General features: G+C 42.8%; 1 protein-coding gene across 13 annotated transcripts in view; it reads right to left on the bottom strand.

Moving 5' to 3' along the window:
* Positions 1 to 24,338, bottom strand: part of slc25a21 (solute carrier family 25 member 21) — a 766,657-nt gene that overhangs the window by 106,780 nt on the left and 635,539 nt on the right. For all 13 annotated transcript variants that reach the window (XM_041214360.1, XM_041214366.1, XM_041214359.1 and 10 more), the window contains one exon: positions 18,019 to 18,102. In XM_041214360.1, coding sequence (XP_041070294.1) covers positions 18,019 to 18,102 — 84 coding nt within the window. The remainder of the gene's footprint in view (positions 1 to 18,018; positions 18,103 to 24,338) is intronic.

The following is a 24,338-nucleotide window of genomic DNA, read 5'->3' as shown; positions in this document are numbered from 1 at the left end:
GGGCAAAATGCTGCCTCAGGGATATCGGCTCAAATGTGAAAAACAGATTAAGGAATAGAAAAATTTTTACTGACGTGCCCCCTCATGTGGCACTGTCACATGAGCTGGGACATGTCCATAACTTTTATTTGAAGATTATGTTAAGAATTTAACACCCTCATGAAACATCATCACACCCGTGGATGAGGTTTCATGTTTTTTCTGAAGGCCGCCTGGGCTCTTCACCTGCCCACCAACCTTAAAGTTGGATGGGCAGGTCCATTAAGTGTTTTAAGTACCTCACTAATGGCCTTAAGGTTGGCAGATGCGCAGCCGACTCGGCTGCGTGCCCACCGACCTGAAAACCTAAATGACGCAGGGTGATGTCGGGATGCACACCCGACGTCACCCCACATCATTTTTCATTTTATGCATCGGTGAGTGGGCCCCTAATTTCTCCCTCCTTATTTTAGTCATTCTTTGCTGGTTTCTAAAATCTATCCAATCTTCTAACTTACCACTAATCTTCACAGCATTGTGCACATTTCCTTCAAAATGATACTAATTTTAACTTCCTTTGTTAGCCATGGATTGTGCATCCTTCTCATGCAGTCTGTCTTTCTTAATGTAGTATATATTTGAGAGTTATGAAATAGCTTCTTAAATGTCTTCCACAGCTTTCTTACTGTCCTGCCTTTTAATCTATTTTCCCAGTTCACTTTAGTCAACTCTCTCTTCATACCTTTGTAATTGACTTTAATTACATTTAAGACACTAGCTTTAGACCCACACTTCTCATCCTAAAACTGAATGTGAAATTCTATCAATATTATGGTCATTGTTGTCTAAAGGTTCCTTTACTATGAAGTCATTAATTAATCCATGCTCACTGCACATTACTGGGTCTAAAATAGCCAGCTCCCTGGTTGGCACCAGAACATGCTGCTCAAAGTAATAGTCCTGGATACACTCGATGAACTCATCTTCCAGGCTACCTTTGCAATTCTCAATTGTCCAATCTATATGAATATTAAAATCACCCATGATTATTGCAGTATCTTTCTTACAAATCTTCATTATTTCTTTCTGTATATTCTGTCCTACAGTGTAGCTACTGTTAGTGAGCCTGTAAACCATTTCCACAAGGGACTTTGCAATTTCTTATCTCCACCCAAACTAATTCTACATTTTATCTTCTGAACTGAGGTCATCTGTCACTATGACACTCATGTCATCTTTAATTAACAGAGCTACCCCACCATCTTTTCCTAGCTTCCTGTCCTTCTGAAATATCAAATACCCTGAAGATTTATGGTCCAGCCTTGGTAACCTTGAAGTATTTGAAATAGCTATCAGGTCATACATATTGATTTCTATTTTTGCTATCAATTCATTCATTTTGTTATGAATGTTGCATTCTGGTATGATGATATGTCTCATTTAAGTAGTAAAAACACTAAAATGATGACCAGCTGGGTAAAGAATAGGCTAAGATTGTACTGAGATTTGTTAAACCAGAAGCTCAATGTTTGACACCTACTTTTTGGGAGTTACAATATCTCAGTCAGGCGATTTGTTGGGGTCTACAATTGATCCAGCAATATTGTGCTAGAAAAGGGAGGTGAAGAAAAATCAGCTAAAATTCCCAATGCTCATTCTCTATATACCACCAAAAAGTGTGTGTTTCTGCATGTCAGGTAAGAATCGAATTGAGCTCAGCTTGGTCTCCAAGGTCCCATATATTAGTGGCTAGGCTGTCTCAGAACATGAAACATGGCCACTTTGGTGCCAGTGGAATCACATAATGACAAAATATTGGCTAGAGTACACATCTTTATGAAGGAGTGAGAAAAAAGTTTAAAATGATTTATTTATTCGAATGAAATGTAAAAAATATATCACGAATAAAATGTGGGCCCCAAAGATCTGCAGTCATTCTGGACTTGCACAATAATTTTGTTAGCATTCAAAGCCTATGTTGGGTCCCAGCTCAAGTTTCTAAGACAGCCTTGCAGACAGAAGAGGGAGCTTCTGCTCACCTACTAAAAGGCATGCATTTAAAGAAAGATAGGTTTTGGTAGGGACTCCAAAAATTGAAGATCACAAACCCAAAATCTTCTTTGCTACTCTGTATGATTTGTGGAGATATGCTTGTTGAGAACAGGCTCTCTGGCTGACAAAGAGGCATAAGTGAGGCCCATCAGGGATCCAGGCTGGGATTATGGTCTGGCCTCATGAAGATCTATTTTGCCTCTTTAAGAAAAAAAGCTTTGGTGCTGCTCCCTTCATTAAGGGGGCTCAGGGGCATCTACATGTTTCTTCTTGAGTGGGTAATCATTCTCACCAGCCCTGGTAATGTTGGGTCAGACTTTCTAACCTCTTCTGTGGAGATGGACATCAACAGTTATTTGTTAGTATACTGAAGGCAGGCCAGCCTATTAAATTCCAGGACCTCCATCTGAACTTTGACCCAGTAAACTTGAGCAAGATTAGTGATGGAGCTCCAGGGAAGGGGTACTTTTGCATTTACGCCACCCTGTGGATTTTCCTATTTCCAATTGTGTAAATATGTAGATGAAAATGAACCAAAGGCTCACGTTCTTTTTTTCTCCTTTTCAAAACCATATGCATTTTAATGTCTGAGCAGTGATTATCTAAGGTAAAAAAAAACATTTTGTATGCTTTTTTAAACAACAATTCAGTAAAAATTCAAATGCATTTTGAAACCTGTGACTCAATTGTCCTTGAATAGCATATAATTTTAAATATATCTGATTCATAAATAATCACTGACAATGAAAATCATCCAAATATTTAATAGTTGAAATAGTACAGCCACCTTCAATGTAAAAATAAGGCTGAAGCATTTATAAATACCAAGTAAAACGGTTTAAGTTTTTAATGATTCCTTCAATGGGATGTAGGAGTGGCTGGCAAGGCCAGAATTTGTTGCCCATCCCTAATTGCCTTTGAGATGGTGGTGATGAGGTGCCTTTTTGAACTACTGCAGTCCATCTGGTGCAGGTACACCCTTGGTACTGTTAGGAAGGAAGCTCCAGGGGTTTGATCCAGTAACAGTGAAGGAACAGCAATATAACTCGAGTAGGATGGTGTATTTCTTCTGCCCTTGCTCTTCTAGGTGGTACAGGTTGCTGGTTTGGAAGGTGCTGTCAAAGGAGAATTGACGAGTTGCTGCAGTGCATCTCGTAGATGGTGCACAATGCTGCCACTGTGCGTCAATGGTTGTGGGAGTAAATGTTTAAGGTGGTGGGCTGCTTTGTCCTGGTTGGTGTCGAGTTGGAGCTGCACTCATCCAGGTAAGTGGGGAGTATTCTGTCACACTCCTGACTTGTGTCTTGTAGATGGTGGACAGGTTTTGGGGAGTCAGGAGATGACTTACACTCTGCAGAATTCCCAGTCTCTGACCTGCTGCTGGAGCCACAGTATGTATATGGCTAGTCCAGTTCAGTTTCTGGTCAATGGTAACCCCCTTGATGTTGATACCTGGGGTTTCAGTGATAGTAATGCTGCTGAATATCAAGGGGAGATGGTTAGATTCTCTCTTGTTGGAGATAGTCGTGGTCTGACACTTTTTGTATTAGCCTTAGTTGCTCTGACTTCTCATCATTTTAAACTTACAAGCATACCCACAATGTCGTCTATTAAAGTGTCGTGTTAATGAGGAACTGCATGAAACTGAGTGATGAAATCCATTAGCACACCATCATTTCACAACTGGAATTTGTGCTAGAAGTTTAACTCACCCTGAAAAGAGCAAATGTTTTTTCTTTGTATTGGCTGTTGTGCTCTGGTGACATGAGCAGGAGAACTCTCAACTCAGTTACTTGTGGCCATTGCATGAAACCATTCCTATTCAGAACCATCATAAAATGTTTTATAAATCAGGCCCGTGTTTGAATTCTTCCATCCCACTGGCATCTTAGGAATTTTTTTCTAAACTTGTATACAAATTACTGCTTCCTTTTTTAACAGTGTAAAATCCAATGTTTTAAAGTTCAATCTGGAGTGCTGAATCACAGACTATATTTCAAATCCTTTGTTTTGCATCTCTCACATCTTGGTATTTTGTCATGTCCCTTACTCTTTGGAGCAACCCCTTAACTTTTATTTCTGGAATTACATTTTCTTAATTTCTCTATAGATCCACCTACTAGGCAAGAAGTTCAGTGTGGGCAGTAATGCAGAACACATAGTACAAATCTGGGACGATTCCACCCGAAGTGCAGTAGCAGGCCAGTAAAACAACGTTTTACCCACTGGCCGCTATGGTGGGTTTTCACGCCACATCATCCCAAACCCGCCGCATTAATTATGCATCCCTGGGATACACGCCATTTCCATAGCAGGGGGCTCTCATTCACCCGACACACTATCATCTCACTGCTTCATCACGCCGGGCGCCACATTTAAAGTACAGCCGCACTCAGTGCTTCCAGCCCAGGATGCAGCAAAGAAAACATGGCCTTGAAAGGCAAGAAGACTGCAGCCCTCAAGCACCTTCTGGATGCCATGGTCGCCTGCAGTGATGTTCACTACCCCCACTCTGGCCACAGGAGCTTGGTAGGCAATGGCAGTGGTGATCAGTGCCAAAGTTGCACAAGAGAGGTTGGTCATCTAATGCTGATAGAGGATAAATGAAAACAGAAAAAGCTGGAAAAACTCAGCAGGTCTGACAGCACCTGTGGAGAGAGAAACAGGGTTAACGTTTTAGTGTATGACCCTTCTTCAGAGCTCTGAGCAGCCAAGGTATGACAACCATCTCATCGCTCTAAACTCACATGCTCAAGCCCATCACACATTCACTGGCATTTCACTCACTGCCAACTCAAGGGACATCACCACCCATTCTTACACACATACCCTCACATGTCCATCTAGCCTCATCTTGTCTCAAGACTGTCTCCTCAGCCCTCACTACCTTGATGCCACTTGCACAGTTCAACATGTGTCCCCACACACACCTTGGGATACCCTCCTTCCCCAGTACAGCCCTCGTCCTACAACCTCTTCCCTTGCCTGAGGCCACTTACCCCCTTCCCCAAGCAAGATCTTGCCCTGCAGCCATATTGCTGATCTGGTAGTTAGAGACCTGTCATGAGCCCCCCACTAAAAGTAGTGTGCATATTGGCTGTTCACACCACCGAACACATCTGACACTGGCAGGCACAGAAAGTCCCTGCCATAGTAATGGATGGACTGCCTGTTATAATCTGCACCTGATAGTTCCATTGACTTCGATAGAACTGGGAACTCAAGCAAGATGTATAACAGATTTTGCTAAGAGATTTTGCCTGTTTACCATCCTGGCTCAAGAATTTCAACTCCAGTGGGGTGGGGGGTCCAGGTCAGTCAGAGGTCCATGGACATGGGGGTGGGGGTGGCGGGGTTAAGAGGTCTAGGGTGGAGTGGTGGTGGTCCGAGAGCCGGAGGAATCTCCATAATCCCAGCCTGAGGTCCGGGGGATGGAGAGAGATCCGGGGTGGATCCAAGGTTGGGGATTGGTTGGGGATAGGGGGGTCGGAGGTCCAGGCTGGGGAAGGTGGGGGTGTTGGAGGTCCGGGTGGGAGGGGTGGAGGCATTGGAGGTAGGGGGGGTTGGTGATCGGAGGTCCCATGTGCAGGGGGGTCAGAGATCGGGGGATTGTGAGGGGGGTCCAAGATCTGTTGGGCAGGTTGGGTGTCCTGGGAGATGGGGGAGGGGGGTTGCTGGTTTAGGGGTTGGGGTTTAGGGAGTCTGAGGTCTGAGGGGTGGATTGGGGAGGTTGGGGGGGGGGGGTGGCAAAGATCGGGGTGGAATTGGGTGGTCAGAGGTCAAGGCGGGTGAGGATGGTACAATTGGACGTCCCTGGGGAGGTTGAGGGTGTGGGGTGTCCGAGTTCAGGGGTGGCCGGTCAAAGGTCCAGGGGGCTTGAGGTGGGGGTGTCGGGAGTCCAGGTGAGTGGGGATGCGGTGGGTGGGGGGGGGGGGGGGGGGGGGGGGGGGGGGGGGGGGGGGGGCGGTCGGTCATCCAGGTAGGGGTGGTGAGGGTGTCAGTGGTCCTGTGGGGATCCAAGGTCGGTGGGGGCAGGGTCTGTCAAGAGTCCAGGGGCATGGAAGTTGGGAGGAGGTCGGAGGCCCGGGAGGGTCATAGGTCCCGGCTGGGGCAGTGGGGATGGTCGGAGGCCCAGGGGTTGTTGGAGGTCCGAGGAGAGTGGTGGCGGGGTTCAAGACCCGGGGTGGGTGGGGGTGGTCCAGTCAGAGGTCTGGGGAGGTGGCTGTAGGGGGGATCAAAGGTCCAGCGGGTTTGGAGGAGGTGGGGATGGTGCGAGGTCGGGGGGTGGGGTCTGAGGTCTGGTGGGGTAGGGGGTCCAAGGTTAGAGGTGTGGGGGTGTTGGAAGTCAGGGGTGGAGGGAGTCAGAGGTTGGAGGGGTAGTGGGTCAGAGGGGTGGTGGGTCAGAGGTCTGGGGGTCAGAGGATGGGGGATCGGAGATCGGGGATTTGGTTGTTCAGGGCTGTTCGGGGAGTCCCGTGAGGGGGTCAGGGCTATGAGGGGGAGTCCCATGGGGTTGGTCTGGGTATTCACAACAGTTACTCAGAAGTTAGAAGAGGTTTTAATTCTTCTAACTTTCTCTGAGCAACTATTGGTGTAACCCTGGCAGAACCAACCGAAGTTTGCGATTTAAATCGCATTTTCGGATGGTTCCCAGTGCAATTCAATTGTCCAGAGGAAGTGTGCACTCCTGGGAGCATCCGAGAGGGATTCCCCAGTGTATCTTTGGGGTATCCCCCAAACCCCAAGTTACATAGCCTGGATTTTCACCAGTTCAGGCTGACCTGGGAGTCCTTTAAAAATGGTGGGCAGTTCACGATTCCAGGATTCCTGACCCCATCCCCAGGCTGTCTCATTTTTGGGAACACCTTTAAAGGGTGTGGGCTGCTTGCTGTCAGAAGCTTGCATCCAACACACCCAACATGGTCGGCTCCATTGTGGAAATAGGTATCTCCTAATCCACAATTTTCATGAAACTGGGCCAGGTTTTTAAAGTTTCATGGTTCACGAACCCTTAGAGGAGTTTTGAACCATAATGTACATGAGGGGACCTTTTTAAAAGTAAGTTCAAAAGGACCCCCTTGTGATTCCTATGCTAATTTATGCCTCTCTATCACCCACCCTCTATCCCTCTTTGTTCCCTCATGCCCCCTAAGACAAGCTCTGGACTTCCACACACCCCCTATGTTCCCTCATGCCTCTATGCCAAGCACCCACCCCCTCAGGCCCCGCTTTCCCCCCTATGCCAAGCTCCACTCTTCCATCCACCCCCTATAATCCCCATGCCATCTATGTCAGGCTCTGCCTTTCCTCCCACCCCCTATGTCCCTCATGCCCCTATGCTAAGCTCTACACTTCCACCCACCCCTCAGGTCCCTCATGCTCCCTACACCAAACTCTGGCACTTACATGCTCTTTGACCCACCGTGCACTTTCCAACCAATGAACACCACAGCGTAAAATGATATGTGTAAAAAAAAAGCTTTGAAAAAATGTAATCTATTGAGTACTTTCTCCTATGAAAGAGGTCTGGACAGCAAACTAATAAAGTTGTCAATCATCCAGGCCCTTTGAAGTTTCAAAATCCACAAGCCACAAACACTTGAAACAACTTGACTTATGTCAACAAACATTGTGAAATTGACTGCAGAGATCAGTGAGCTTTAGCTGTAGGGCATACAAAATGAGGCTTGGCTGGGAGCCCTGACATCCATCAGAATAACAGAATTCCTGCTCCCCAGAGGAAACATTGTTGGAATGGCCTGGATGATTGATATTTTTATTAGCTTGTTGCCCAGACTTTAACACTTTGCAGCATGGTGTTCATTGGTTCTATTGGTGTTTCATTAGAAAGTGTACAGTGGATCAATGGGCATGAAAGTGCAGAGATTGGCATGGGGGCATGAGAGACCTGAGGGGGTGGGTGTGAGGGAAGAGCTTGGCATGGATGGGGCATGGTCAGTGTTTGGAGGGTGAAGGGGAGTTGGAGCGAGGGCTGGAGGGCCTTTGACTGATTTTTATTTGTCCCTGATGAGAGTGTTTTGCACGGTATATAAAATAGGTCGGGCACCCACCCCACCACCTTCCTGCCCACCCCCGAGCTCACCCTCATAATACGAAGGGTGGGCAGGCGGCAGAAGCAGAACTTGTCATATTTAAATAAGTACTTGTTATCAAGACAATTCACCCTGATAATATGCTGCCCACGCCATAAAACGGTTGGCGTGGGCAGCCAGGCGGAAGCAGGCAGTGCAACCTTTTTCCCTGAGATGCTTAAAGAGTGAGAAGAAAGGGGGGGGGGTGTGGTGGTGGTGGTGGGTAGTGGGGAGGGTCACACTTTGGGGACTGCCCTTTGCCGATCACAGGGCGGCCCCCCCACTAAGGTCTAACACCCACTTCCTTCCAACCCACTTTCTCTCTTAAATCCACCCCCTGCTGGCTGCTTCTCTCCATAAACTACCCAAACCCTTCCAGCCCGAGACCCCAGACTTACCTGCTCTGGGTTTCCATCTTCTCCTTCTGCTGCAGTCCTGGCAGCGGCCACTGATGTCTTTGTGGTGCTGTGGTGGAGCTGACAGCCAATCTGATTGGCCAGCAGGTCCAGAGGGCAGGACTTCCACCCCAATGAGGGATGGATGTCCTACTTAACCCCCATTAATCTGCACTGCGGGATGGGTTGGCATGGAACACGTTGACTCCACAACGACGTTGTTTCCGGAGAAGCATGCCGTCCACCTTTGCCCATCCCCCAACGCCCATCTATTATCCAGCCTTTGTATTTTTTTTACAAAAGGACAAAGTGCTACAGCATTGAGGTGGGCCCCTGTGGCTGCTTGCACACTTCTTTCCAGGTCAGCTGGCCCAACTCCAGCTCACACCTGGCCCCCAGCAATGAAGATCCCGCCATGGCAGGCAATTTCTCCTGAGGCAGGAGGGCCAAGCCAGGAATTTTCCTGACTCCCTCTACCCGCCTTGAGGATGAAAATCCAGGCCATAATCTCACTGGGTTGTATAGATCTGTCATCGATAGCATGCAGAAAGAAACAAAAATAAATGTTACCTCTTTTGCTACAAATTTAAGGTGTATAATAATTCTCTTCATTCATAAAGACATATCCTTAACTTCCTGCTATTAGTTCGTATCTATGTGTACATTAGGGATTCAAAGGACATCTGGCGTTGAGATCGAATTTACCTATAGTCATTAGAATTCTTGAGATTTGAATAAATCCTTGATAAAAGTGTTGACTTAAAACTTTTACTGTCACTTACAGCTCACAGAAATTCTTGACATGGAATAGCAATAGTGGTTCTAAACATCAGAGTTTAATTTAGCTGACTGATACAAACTTGAGCTTCTAACTGTGCGAAGGGAGGCAGGGGGAGGGTGGATCTGTGATACCGTTAAAACTTCAGGGCATAAGATGTCCCATAAATCAGTTTAAAAGAGACATACTTCAAATTTCAGGTCAAATAATGGTATGTTGAACTGTAATTGGCTTCCTGAACATTGGCTTGTCACACTCAGCAGCTAAATGAAAACTGATCACCCTCACGAGAAAAACATAAGGTAAGCACTTTACTGCTTTGCATAAATCGCAATAACTAGGAAAAATAAAACTCTACAGATATTAAGAAAAGTGAACTACATATAGAAAGATTGAATGCAAAACAAGATACATAACCAGGCCAAAAATGACAGTTTTAACGGGAAACTCTGTAATCCAGGTTATTTTAAAGTATGGCGTTCTTTATATTTTTCAGTGATTGCATTTTTATTCATTTTACAGAATACAAAATTATAAATCAAAATGCAATTTATAACATCAGCTGCTTCAATCATTCCACAGATTAATTTTTAATCATATGTTATTACCAACAGATAAACTTTCCTTCATCATTCCACTGTTCACAGAACTGTAGGACTCCCATTATATTGAAACCAGAATGCATGTGTTATTATTTCATCAATAGTTAATGGTATTTCTGGTATATTGTTATCAGCAAATTAAAAAATCTGGATCCATATTTATTCCAACAAAATGTTGCCACAGTGAAACACTAATCGATACATACCTTCTCACCCACCATTGCCTAACTAAGCTACATCCAATCTTGTGCAAAAGTGTCTAAGATCTGCTACTTAAAAACAATAATTTTTAAAATTCCTCAGTAAATGGTGCTGAAAAGTGCAGGTTTTGATGGCAACTACTGAAAAGTGGGACCTGGTAGTTGGGTATAAGAATACAGATTCTTTCATGTACGTGATGACCATAATTAGGTTGCTGAGACGAAAGCAGCTGCTGCTAAAATTTTTCACCTCCATTTGATGAAGCTCCTGCTCAATGGGGCATAATGCATTTCTATCCTATGGTCAGAAGGATGGTGGGAATGATCTCATACATTTCAGCTTTTACAGTCAACTGTGCTGTTCATCATGCCACACATAAGTGTTCTGGTATCTGTTGTCCACTTTGAAAGGGCTCAAACTCATGCTTTCAGTTATCTGATGACCAACTAATGAAAGTCCTTGGGGAGCTTGGAGGAAACATAGGTGGAGTCTTTCTGGAGTTGAGCCGGTTCCAAGGTGACACTTCAAACAATTTAAAGTTTGAACAAAGTCAATCTAAGTGGTCAACTCAGCATATCAATATCTGAACCAAAAACATCCGCTACATCCCATGTGATTAACCAGCTAGCTTTCTCATTAATGGAGCTGGAGAGGTAGTTCTGTCTTTCCATTGGGCTCTAAATAACCTTGCAAGCCAATGCCCAAATAATGTCCCTAACTGGTCAAGCAGTAGATTACACAAGTAAACTGTGCAGTTTTAGTTGGCATAACTCCAGGAGTGTTCCTCTGCCAGTTTTAGCTGGTTTAACTCCAACAGTGTTCCTCTGCGCACCTGGGAGTTCTTAAACTTTGGCTCTGCTGAACTTCACCGCAGCTCTCTTTTTGGAAAATAAACCCAGGGTGTAGATTTCCAGCTAGCTTGATTTGGGAGACTTTTAAACATGTCTTTGTATATACTAGACACCTCACTGATGGAAGAGAAAGCAAATATTCCCAAAATGCAAGAAAATAAATGCATCACAAAGCAATTTTCTCAATTTCTAAATTAAGCAACACCTATATTCTTCAATTTAGTAGCTCTCCCCTCAACCCCTGCCTTACAGCTTGACAGTATAAACTTATAGGTGAAGGTTCAAAAGTCATTCAAAACAGTCTTCTCTATTATCTTTCCTTATACATTTATTTCATTCCAATAACAAGTTCATTACCAAAATAATTGATCTTAAACCCAGTCATACAAGTTTATAGATGCCAATAAGATACTTTCTTACAGAGATAATAAAATAACTCACTAATCACTCTTATGTTGCCACATGCACACATTCATTTTTGCTTCTGGTACTAGCAGAAGATCAGGTTTATGCAGGCTATAAAACTGTCAGCTCTCAATAAACAGATGTATTCCCAGTGGGTTAGCCTTTGCTGTCTGCAAACTTACTACAGTATCTAATCATCATTTATCATCTGCAAAGTAACTACAGTATATAATCACCACTTATAAAGGCTAAAATAAATAAGACTTTACTATCAATGAAAAGACTAAATGTTATAAAATGGATGGAGGCAGGGATTTTAAAATAATTCATTCCTCTTCCTAGACAGTATTGGTATCAAGGTGCTTGAGTAATGCTACATTTTCTAACTCTGGATAATTCAGTGCCTATAAACGAACACAAAAAACAAACGTGATGTACATTTATTCCATTGCTGGCAGAATGCTTTTCTTTTACTTTCTACACGAAAGCTAACAGTGTAGTCAAATTGTAAATTGCAAAACTACCTGAAGCATTTCAATCATCTTATATGTAAACCTTCAGATGACGAACAGGAAGAAGAGCATCACTTAAACCTTCCATTAATGCAATCTTCAACTGTATTATTTGCATTTTGCCATGGCAAGATGGGAAGAGGATCAAGCCTGTCAGTTAAAGACAAGAATCAGGAATTGTCCAGGTTGTACATGACAAATCTCAGCCGGTCTTTCACAATTTTCCAGAAGGTGAATGCAATGGGAAAATGGTAAACAAACTATGCCACTATCCTTTTATACTTTTCAAGATCAGCAGAGAAAAAGAAACAAAAGGAATGATAGCACAAAGCAAAAAGAGATGGAGAAGAGTAAAGAAACTTCCAGTCATCCAAAGGAAGCTCCCCCTCTGCGGCATTCTGGTCCACCCCTCAATCACCCCCAACACTGTCTCCTTCCCATAGCAACTTACAAGTGCAGGAGTTGAAACACCTGCCCTTTTACTGTCTCCCTTCTCACTGCTTGAGGCCCAAAACACACCTTCCAGGTGAAACAGTTATTTACTTGTACTTCTTTCAGTTTTGTATTTGCTGCTCATTTATGACACCATAGCATGATGCACATCCATTCTATCAAAGTAAGAATTTCTAACTAAAGGGCCCACAGCATGAGTCAGAAAATCTCACCAGCAGTTGGGTTTTTCAGGCTGCAGTAATCACAGGAATGTGACCTGGGAAGGCTGCCCCCCTTGGTTTCTCACTCTTACTTGGAGGTCTTGCTTTGGGATCTGAGGGGCTGGAGTAAGGTGATCTTTCTCAAGGACTAGAGGAAGAGGACAACCTCTCCAACTAAGCAGACACGGATGCAAGAGGCCAAAGAAGTCAGCGGCAGGAGTGTTGTCCCTCTAGCCTGCACCAAGAGGATCAAGGATTTCAGGAGGGCATGACGGGTGAATGGCATAACAGTTTCAGGTGCCAAACCACTCTGACTTGCCTAGCATTCTCCTGCCCAGCCCCTCCCAGCACCACTCATTCCTCTCTCTCCATCTCATCAGTCAACACTCACATTCACCTTCAGCTGACTGCCCTCTTGCACTCAAACCTTCACAAATGGTGCTCTTCCCTTCTTTGCACATAAGCCATGATGAGTCCTCATGCCTCTCTGCTTTCCGTCCTTGCAGGAGAAGAGAGCAAACAACTTGGCAAGAGGCAGAAACCCAGGGAAGCAAGGTGGAGGTGGCACTCTAATGACATGCATTTTGGTGGCCATTAGCAATGCATGCTCACCAGCTCCACTGGGAAGGAGGTCTTGTTCCAGGAAGCTGCAGGTGTCTGCAGCAAACTACCTTGAGAGCCTGAGGCACCTCTGTTCAGACATGTCGGGAGAGTTGATCATCTGCCTGTAGACCCTGTGTTGAGTGTCTCCTTCTAGCTGGATTTCAGTGTCCAGCCCCTTTGCTCTGTAGAGTGGCATGCAACTGAGGAGAATACATTTGGTGTTGCTGCTGGTGTTGCTCCTACTGCTGCTGGAGAAATTGGCTCTTGACCCTCAGCAGAAAGGGAAGGTAGAATTGCATAAGCTGTTTCATGACATGGTGAAGTCTGGCAGCAGAGAAGTGCAACAGAAGATGAGTGAAGTGCTGTGCAGATGAACTGCCTTCCAAGAAGTTGGCAAGTTAGCAATTACCTGTCAAGTCCTGATAGCATTGTTGGAGAAAAGGAATGCTTTGAACAGCAGTATCTTAATGGACATGGTTTTTAATTTCAATTTCACTGAGCCAAGCCTTCCCAGCTTATTAGTTTCACTGAAGACGCTGATCCAATGTACCATTGCCTTGGTGGCCCTGATAAGTTGCTCACAGGTTAGGAAACAGGTTCCATGGCTGGAAATCCAGGATTCAGTACTAAAGCACCTCATAATTGAATTATTAACAACTTCAACAACTTCTTACTCTCTTACTCAACAGATCCAAAGCAGTTCCCTGTTTGCCTTCAAAGCCATCCCAGGGAAAGCCAGAAGAGGACAGGATCATGTCACGAAACCGATCCAATGTCAATTTTCCCCATCTCACTTGACTCTGAATACACCTCCAACAGTCTGGGAACATTCTGCCCATTAACTCTTGTTTCTCTCTCCACAGATGCTGCCAGGCCTACTGTGTATTTCCAGACTGTTGTGTTTTTATTTCAGATTTCCAGCGTCTGAAGTACTTATTTCTTGCAAAAATCAAAGGGCTTTGCCTGGCTGGAGCCGGAGCTAAACTTACTCATCTAAGGCCAATAGCTGCAGCAAACACACAATTTTGAATACATTGCTGGTTTACAGAATAATCAATCAGCCAACCCATATCTATGATCAATTAATCCCTGAGATTAGTGGTGGACGAGCTTTTAGTCTTCATCGGCCACATAGTGCATACGGTATTTGTTGGGCCACATATAATGTTTAAATCAATGTTCCAATTAATTTCCATGAATCTCACTTGCTGATACAAATAGATCCAGAAGTCCAAATGTGGAAATTATCCATTAATGAGGCAACAGCACAAAGATTAGGGATTTCCAAATTTAGAAGCGCCCTAACTTAAACGAGTTAAACAGAAAATGCAAACTGGTGCAAATAAATCCTAAACTAATTTTATACCTGCTTGTAACCTTTGTACACTCGCCAGTAGAGCGCTAAATGAAACTGTTATTAAAAGGAAGTGCAAATGCTGATTGCCTGGCCCTCTAACAGCCATTCCTTCAACTTTTTTGTCAAAGTTCTCCTGTTACTTCTGTGAATCCTCTTTGGCATCCTTCTTCCATTTTCTGAAAGGGAAATCATGTTTAAACAATTTATTGGAGTTATTTGAAGGAGTCACATGTGCTGTGGATAAAGGGGAAATGGTGGATGTACTGTACTTTGATTTCCAGAAGTCATTTGATAAAGTACCACATCAAAGGTTATTGAGGAAACTAAAAACTAATGGTATGGGGGTTAACATATTGGCATGGATAGAAGATTGGCTATCTAACAGGAAACAGAAAGTTTGCATAAATGGGGCTTTTTCTGGTTGGCAGGATGTGATGAGTGGTGTGCCACAGGGATCAGTGCTGGGGCCTCAACATTTTACAATTTACATAAATGACTTGGATGAAGGGACCGAAGGAATGGTTGCTAAATTTGCTGACGACACAAAGATAGGCAGGAAAGTAAACTGTGAAAAGGACATAAGGAGGCTACAAAGGGACATAGATAAGTTAAGTGAGGGGGTAAAGATCTGGCAAATGGAGTATATTGTGCAAAAATGTGAAATTATCCACTTTGGCAGGAAGAATAAAAGAGCTTATTATCTAAATGCTGAGAGATTGCAGAGCTCTGATATTCAGAGGGATCTGAGTGTCCAAGTGCATGAATCACAATAGGCTAGAAAGCAGGTACAGCAAGTAATTAGGAAAGCTAATAGAATGTTATCATTAATTGTGAGGGGAATTGATTACCAAAGTAGGGAGGTTATGCTTCAGTTGTACATGGCACTGGCAAGACCACATCTGGAGCATTGTGTATAGTACTGGCCTCCTTAGTTAAGGAAAGATGTAAATGTATTAGAAACAGTTCAGAGAAGTTTACTAGACTACTACCAGGAATGGGCAAGTTGTCAAATGAGTAAAGGATGGACAGGCTAGGCTTGTATCCGCTGGAGTTTAGAAGAGTTAGAGGTGACTTGATTGAAACATATAAGATCCTGAGGGGTCTTGACATGGTGGATGTGGAGACGATGTTTCCTCTTGTGGGAGAATCTAGAACTAGGGGTCACTGTTTAAAAATAAAGCAGCGATTAGGAGAATTTTTTTCTTTCAGAGGGTTATGCATCTTTGGAACTCCCTTCCTCAAGAGGTGGAGGAAGCTGAGTCTTTGAATATTTTTAAGGCAGAGCTATATAGGTTCTTGATTAACAAGGGGGTGAAAGGTTATTGGGAGTAGGCAAGAATGGGAATTGAGGTTACATTCAAATCAGTCATTTTCTTATTGAATGGCGGCGGAGGTTCGAGAGGCCGAGTGGCCTACTCTTGCTCCTAATTCGTATGTTCATATGTTCCAACCTGAAGGGGTCAGAGCATTTTGGGTATCTTCTCTCTTTCAAATCTGATGGCAATGAGCTTGCTAAATTGCATCTTCCCCTGGTCCATTTTGTCCTACTACTGTAACACACATAAGACCTAGCCAGATCTGTTGAATTCTTTGCTTTATGAACTCAAATAAGACTTTTGGTTCCAATGGTACCTCTTATTACTCTCAAGATAATGTGTTTCCAAACTATTCCTGCCCTGTGTTATCACTTCAAGTTCTCTTACCTCAATCAATTTTTTCTGTTGCATGGAAATTTACTTAAGCTCACAGTATCACAACAGTTGGTCCTATTGCCCTTATAGCCAGACTAAAAGTTATAGAAGTCAAGATTAATTGTCAAGTTGTTCATCACCTTGAAGGTTTATACTAACCAAGAACTATGATTTTCATCATGGCTATGCCACCTGCAGATCTAGTTGTCTATGTCACATGTAACTGTGGGTGGAATTTTCAACCTTTGCTGGTGGCAAACATGTAGGCAGGAAGTGCATTTACTTAAGTGAGGGTGTCGTATCTGAACTTCGATACCTTTCCGCCTCCACCAGAATTAAGTTCTAGGCAGGGAGACCCATGGTCAAATATCCCACTCGACTGCCTATTGAGGCCCTTTAAGTGACCGATCAATTACCACTTAAGGGCCTCATCCCACTGCCACTGGGATTAACCAGCTGTAAGCAGGCCTGTAGCCAAGGGCTGAGCACAACAGGGGAACCTGTGCTTGCCACCTCGGGGGGAGGGTCCCTTGATCAAAGGCAATTGTGCCTGATCAAAGGACTGGATAAAGGGAACGGGGGATCCGCTGAGAGATAATCCTTGCCCTTGCGTCTGACCTCCTTAGCCCAAGTCCCCACAACCCCCACCCCTCAAAATCCCCCTCCCATATCACTTACCTGCAGCCTTGGTCCTCCATGATCCTGGGACTCTTTTCGGGAAGGCCTACCAAACCACACACCAATCAAGCAGTGGCGAGGCCTTCCCCTGGAATCAAGACCCGAGGGCAGGGGAGTGGGGAGGTGGGCAGGTGGTGTGGGGAGGGTGTTATCCTTCTGGCAGCAACCACAACCTCCTCAGTGCTGCTGAGCCCAACAGCTGGTCACCAGCTCTAAGCTAGGCGGGACTTCTGTTCCTCGGGTCTTGATTCCTGGGGAAGGCCTCGCCACTGCTTGATTCGTGTGTGGTTTGGTAGGCCTTCCTGAAAAGAGGCATCACAGGTCTCTTGCTGGCTCTTCAGCTGGCAGGTGAGGCCCCTGATGCCACAACAAGATTCCGCCCACAGTTCCTAGCAACTCATTTGTTATTGTCGAGCACCTTGAAAGCCTTCTTCAGCATGCAAAATCATGCACTTTAAAACTTGTTATCATTATGGTCGGTCACCAAAGCTATGCTCATGGCTATCCAGCTTTCTTCTCTCATCTCTGCCTTGATTGTAATTGGTGCTTCAAACTCTTTTTCCATTAACTCAGAAATTTCCATTAATTCAGAAGGACCTCATAGTTCTGCCCTTCAACCAGTTGCTTCTTACTTCACATAAATATCCTTTCCCACTATTATTCAACCTTATGATCTAATTTATTGTTGGATGTAAAAGATCCCATGGCACTATTTTGAAGGACAGCAGGGGAGTTATCCCCACTGTCCTGGCCAATATTTCTCCCTCAATCAACATCACAAAAAACAGATCATCTGGTCATTGTCACATTACTGTTTGTGAGAGTTTGTTGAACACAAATTAGCTGCCCTCTTTCCTACATTACAACAGGAATTACATTTCAAAAAGTACTTCATTGCCTGTGAAGTGCTTTGAGGCATCCAATAAAAACACTATGCAAATGCAAGTTTTTCTTTTTTCTTTTAGTATTAGTATGACTCATAAGACAAAGTACATGTTTTGGAGTTTTCACATGGTACAAAGAAAGTAAGAGCTGAATAATTGTTGTAACATTTTTCAATTACCCTATATTCATTCATAAACCTCTGTCAGATCACATGCCCTCAATGTTCACAACCCTCAATCCCATAACAAATCAAGCTATTGAATGATTAGAATCAAAAGCTGTACCCTTCCTGATGAAAAATTGTTTTAAAGCAGTGGCCAAGACTCTTGTAACTGGTGGCATCACCTTTTCCTCTCTGAATTTGGAACCTAGGAACAATAGAAAATGAATTTAAAATTCCAGTTCAGTAAATGAGTTAAGTCCAAGTAAGGTTCATTCATTATTACCATAAAACAGCTAAAGCATGCAGTAAAAGTGTATTTGCACTGATATTTATGTAGCAACAAACAAACATTCTGTTGACTGTTCTCAGATAAACAAAGCCATGACTGTATAAATCTAGGCCTATAGAGTTGATTATTGTTTTAGTTCCTACAAATGTTTTACAATATCTAGAAATCATAAATGACAATTCTTATCCTTGTTCTATTGATAAATATTTAAAATATATTAAACGCCTGAATTTCTTAAAGAACAGGTGTTTGTGTAATGGCACAAAGATTCCTGTAACTGGTCACCAAACACTGCCATTAGTCAGGCTTACCTTTACCTTACTTCATTTTCAGTGTCAAAGAGATTGTCTAGCAGTAATTAACTTATTACTTATCACACTTACCATGTCCTAAACAGTGTACCTAGGCTTGTGTCTTGATTTGACTTTTTATGGCATGTTTACTTCGTGTCTACTGTCCAAGTATAGGAACTTCACACTGTTCAATGCATTTGAATGGGGAGCCTGACTGTGAGATGCTAGTGGGAATTTTAGCAAAAACTCAGTGGGTTGGCAAGGTGAAAACCCTTCTAATGGATCCATGACCTTCAGTGGGCCACAAATGCTGCCACCAGTCTTTCTGTGGAAAGGTTTTCCTTCCATAGGGTGGCTCCACATTTATGGCCATAGATTTTTAATTTATATCTAATCTCTTCAGAGGGAGCCTCAAGATGGAGGCGGCCTTGTGTTCTGCCCTCCAACGGTAGTATACTTGTCCTTCTATAAGGCTCCAGGCCCTCAGTGTGGTCTGCAGCCTCAAGGACCTGCCCGGCATCCTTAATTGGGCAGAAGTCCCAGAGGCGGCCTCTTAATTGGCTACCTCTGGGCCTATATCCCAGGTGGGCTCCATGACAGGCAGAGTAGGCTCAGGATCTGGAAATGGTCCCGACTCACAGTCATAGCCTAAGGGCAGAAGATTCTGCACAATGATGCAACGATCTCTCTTTTTTAACTCATTGCAAAGCTAATATTTACCATCACTTTATGATTCAAACTATGCTTGTCAGCAAAATAAATATAAAATATTTGTGTGCTGGTGCTGTAAACTTGTACTTTAGAGCACCAATATGAGCAATATTTCCATGTGGGATAATCAACTTTGTAATAATAACATTTAGTCCACCTTGTTTCTGAAAAGACATAATATTAGTGATTCATTATTTGGAGGGGTCGAAGTGAACAAAAATCCTAAAATCTCTTATTCTTCTCCGAAGGCAGAATTTTCTGCCTGCTGTGGGGGGGGGGGGGGGGTGGTTGTGCGGACGTGTTTGGGGACAGGCAGGTTCCCGATCGGCGCCTCAGGTCAGGGGCATGCAGTCATTTTATGTGGGCGGGCCAATTAAGGCCTGCCCAATGTGACGTCCGCCCTGAAGCGCTGAGCGCTCCCTGTGCAGGTGGGGGTGATGCCCTGAGTAGGCCTGTGTGCTCTTTCACGCATGCGCTAAGAGCCCACAGGTCTCCCTGAAGCAAGGTGCTGCCTCAGGGAGATCGCTTCAACTTTAAAAACTGCTGACCAGAGAGAAAAAAAATTATTGCCATGTCCCCTCATGTGACACCGTCACATGAGCTGGGACATGTCAATTACTTGAATGTTAAAACTTAATAAACATCTTTAAAACCCTCATGAAACCTCATCCCGTGGATGAGGTTTCATGTTTTTTTGGAAGCTCGCCTGGGCTTCCGGCCTGCCCACCACCCATAAGGTTGGACGGGCAGCCCTGAAAACGACTTCAATTAGGTAGTTAACAGACCTTAATAGGACTTGAACAGTTTGGCGGGCATGCAGCCAAATGACGCAGGGTGACATCGGTACACATGTTCGATGTCATGCCACATCATTTTACGCGCCAGCGTGCCCCGCATGCCAACCGGGAAATTCTGCCCCAAAAGTAAAACAAAGAAGAGCTCTCTAGTTTATCATGCGGACCAGAGTCAAAATGGCAATTTTGATGTTAGCCAATAAAGACAGTTGCACAGGTACATGATATTATTTAAAAATAGCTAATAATATAACATTATTTTTTGGATGTTAATAGTCTTTATGCTGGTAATATATAAAAATGATGTGGCAGCAAAAAGCATGACTAGTTTCGTAATGCCACAAGTCCATGTCTGCAAGGCCTGCTTGCCAGACACTGACCCAATTATCACCCAATCCCCACTCTATGATGTGTAAATGAGCACAACCCTAGCTACCAACAAATACGGTGCATTGTTAATTTATGGAAAAGCACATTTATTTCAATAACAGTTGTGGATAAATGTATTTGGATAAATATCAGACTGAACAGGTTATGCACAGCCTCCTGCTGGAACTCAGGAAGTATCAGGCAATCTGAACCCCAAGCTTAAAGGCCTTACCAGTGCAATCTCTCCCAGTAATACATTCTAAAAAGCAGTGTTCCCAACCCAACCTGACTAAAAGAGAGCAACATACCTCCTCAACGTAAACCTTGAATGAAAGCCACTTTCCTATTTGATTTCCATACAAAGCCTTAGCCATTTCTACCTTTTCAGGCACTGTACCACCCACACACAAATAGCCTTATATATATATATATCAACGCACATTCTTTCCCCCCAGTATCCAATTTTCCAACGTTCCTTTCCTCCTTATCCAAATATTTAATTTTAGTTCAATTTTAATTGTGCCATTATGTATCTCCCACACATGAATTATCCTCCTGACCCCACAAAATTCTTCTGTCCCGCTGTCACACGCACTCTCTCTTAGACTTTAGCCAAATTTAAAATCGACCCCATAACATCTCAGAAAGGATGACAGGATAGTGACTAGAAATAAAACGCTAGCTGATACTCTGTTTCCTCCCAGAGAGCAGAAAGGCCAATTATACAACCCCAATTGTCATTCCTGTTCAGATCAAACCAAATTATAAAACTGTGCATGGATATTACTTCAGTTATAAAATAAAGGTCAACATCCATTTGCAGCAATCTTAGGTTACACCAAGAATGATTCATAAGAGCCAATATTAATCCTTTCCAAAGATAGGCTCATAAAGATCGCTTACAGTTTTAGGACTGGCCATCGAAGAACAAAGGAATGTTTCTAATATCTGAGGTCAATTTCTTTTTAAGTGTTTTCATGAATACCGTATCATGAATTCTGCAGAGCATTCTGCTAATCACAAAGCACTGCAAAAAGGAATCATTTTGGGGTTGCTCTGAGAGACAAAACGGAACAATCTTCAAATCTTTAGAATATATTAAATTTGACTGCTAGAAAGGGATTTTTAACGGAGGATGTATGGCTTCAGGTAACACCTATTTAAAGCTGATCTAGCTCAAAATCTTAAACAGATGTTATGCAACTGCTAGTAAATTACTCTAAATAGGAATAAGGGGAAATAGATTACAATGGAGTTCTGATCCAAGGAGCAGTGGTTCACTGACTTTCGTCATATCTGAAAACAGTTGCCAATTTGCCCCATGATCTGAGTTACTTTATATCCAACTGAAAATTTTGAAAACTCATCATTATTATCTTAAAAAATGTATTGCCCTGGAATTTGTGAGGTTTTTGACACTGAGTCATCAGCATCTGTCTGTCATTCGCTGCCCTGCCACAGGCTGCACCGTGAACGCCAGCTGTACCCCACCACCCCCCCCACCACTCAATTGGCTACCGTCAGCAAAATGTGGCCCTAGGTCCTGCCACCCACTATCTGCCAACTGCTGAATCAGGAAAATCTTGCCCCACCTCCCATTTTCGACCCCAGTGGCAGGATCCTTGTTGCCTCTGCAATATTCTGCCCTCTATTTCATTGTCTGTAGAATTTTTAAAAAGCGATTTGATTACTTGTGCTCTTTACATCTTGGTTGGCTGAGGGAATTCTTTAAAGTGATTGGTTGCATGGACAGCTTGATGCTATTCCTGCAGCTTAATGCTGGGAATCCCTATTCAACAATGCTACAATCAATTACATGTAAAGCATCTTACAGTTCTCACAACAGAGATCGTTAGATCTTTCAGCGAATCATTTTTCAAAGTCAGCGGCGAGCCCCCTTGCTTCAGCACCAACTGCAAAATCCAAGCCAATGGGTTAAGTTGAAATTTATCAAAATGATTTGAGATTTTTCCTACTCCTAACAATTCTATAAGACAAGTTCACCATTGTCACAGTCCCAGCGGAGAAGCCACAGTTGAAGAGAGCATATCTACCAGATGAAGCTACTTTATGACTAATTTTCCAACCTGTGCACCTAACAATGGGGTTTGGTGCATTTAGCTTTATATTCTTGTGTCACTGTAATTTTTTTATAAATCATCACTAAACATATGACTAATTTTAAGTTATAGCCATTTTTATGTACTCATTGTATACACAACTGTATGGAAAAAGTACTTGATTTCACTTGCTTTAGAAAGTTGTAACATATGTAAAGATTGGTTCTAAAACTATACGTCTTAATAACCAGCATTTAGAAACAAATCATGTACTGAAATATTTGGAAAACGAGGTATTAACTATTTCTGTGAAAGGAATACCAGTAAAAATGAAAACAAATTGTATTTTCTGTAAACTTAAAAGTGATTTTGCATACTTAAACTTCAACCTAAATTCAATCAGGGATTAAAAAATTCATGAATTACATTGTATTGAATTAATTTGTCTGTCGTTGTATATATTGGATGAAAATGCAAATAAACTTGCCATCTTTGACTTTGGTATAAGCTTTGTGTTGAGCTTATGCCATTCACCTGATAGTGTTGTGTTTGGCTTATAAAATCCAGTAAAGATCAAGGAAACTGGCATTATCTAAATGACAAAATCAACAAAGTAACCTCTAATAGCAAAATCTTTGATCAATGTTTTAAATTTAGCAACAGTTGAAAGCATGATGATCTTTTTAAACAAGGCAGAAAGCAGGATTAAAACAAAGATTGTTTGGTTTCTCTAAATAATGGAAAGGGCAAGGAAGGTTCTCTTGATGAATAGGGTGTATAGATTGGGGAAGGGGGTCAGGGTTGATTTTAGCCAGATACCGTAGCCAACAATTATTTTTCCAGATTATTACACATTCACTGCACTAGCAAAAACATATTTTGACACCAGCACAGCTGTCAAAATTGCATTTATTTACTTAATTGTCAGATGATTAATACTAAATATAATACATAACTCTTCAACTGATTCCTTTCAAGGTATGAAAAAAATTAAAATTGATCTGTCTCTTGGCATTGGTCAACAGAAACCATAATCCAGAAGGTTTGTTTTTATAAATACCACAGTCAAGTACTACTTTTAGTGTGGCTGGAAAAGAGCCATTTTTGAAGAATCTAATTAACTCCATAAATAGTGAACTGAGGCTGACCAAAATTGTTTACAGAACCCACAGGGGAATCTGTTGGTTCCTGAAGATTTATCATTTCGCTTGCTGTAAAAGGTTCCTTTGACAATTGTACTTAAAGCTTCAAATCCATCAATAATTAGCAAAATACTTTTAACGACAAACAAATTAAACATGAGTAAGAGCAATTGCAGAAATATGCTGTCTGGTTCAAAATTTCTTCACTACAATATCACTCAGCATTCTATTTAAGCAAACATCTATTTATTTCAAATCTTATTTTATAATAGGATTAACAATAGCATTGAGAAGGATAAATCCTCTGTTCATTTTATAAGTTATTTGTTTCTCACATAAGGCGTGCAGGCACAATGGGCTGAAGGACCTCTTTCCGTGCTGTAAACCTCTATGGCTCTATGACTGTATAAGCTGTTTGTGTATTATGATTCCTGCAAGCAAACCTTCGCATGCCTATTTTATACAATGAACCACGACATGCTTTATTGAGATGTAGAATACATACCGGATTCAGCGCAGTCCATACAACTGCCAACACTATAGCTACTGTCCTCTCATTCCCAAAGTGTACTTTATCAGTGAACTGCAACATACTTTATAGACCAATTATATTAGGCAATATGTGTTAATATGTGGCCATTTTGACTTTCCATTAACACCACTGTGTAGTTAGCTGCAAAGTCATCTGCAGTACATGGTAATGTAACTGCCTCTGGTTTTTCAGCTTTAGTGTGTTACATATTCATCTGTGTATGATCGTGCATTGAACATGCTAATGTCTCA

The sequence above is a fragment of the Carcharodon carcharias genome, chromosome 20 (assembly GCF_017639515.1).
Source record: "Carcharodon carcharias isolate sCarCar2 chromosome 20, sCarCar2.pri, whole genome shotgun sequence".
In the NCBI taxonomy this organism is placed as follows: domain Eukaryota; kingdom Metazoa; phylum Chordata; class Chondrichthyes; order Lamniformes; family Lamnidae; genus Carcharodon; species Carcharodon carcharias.
Note: the sequence above shows the minus strand (reverse complement) of the source record. Positions and strands in the feature narration are given on the sequence as shown.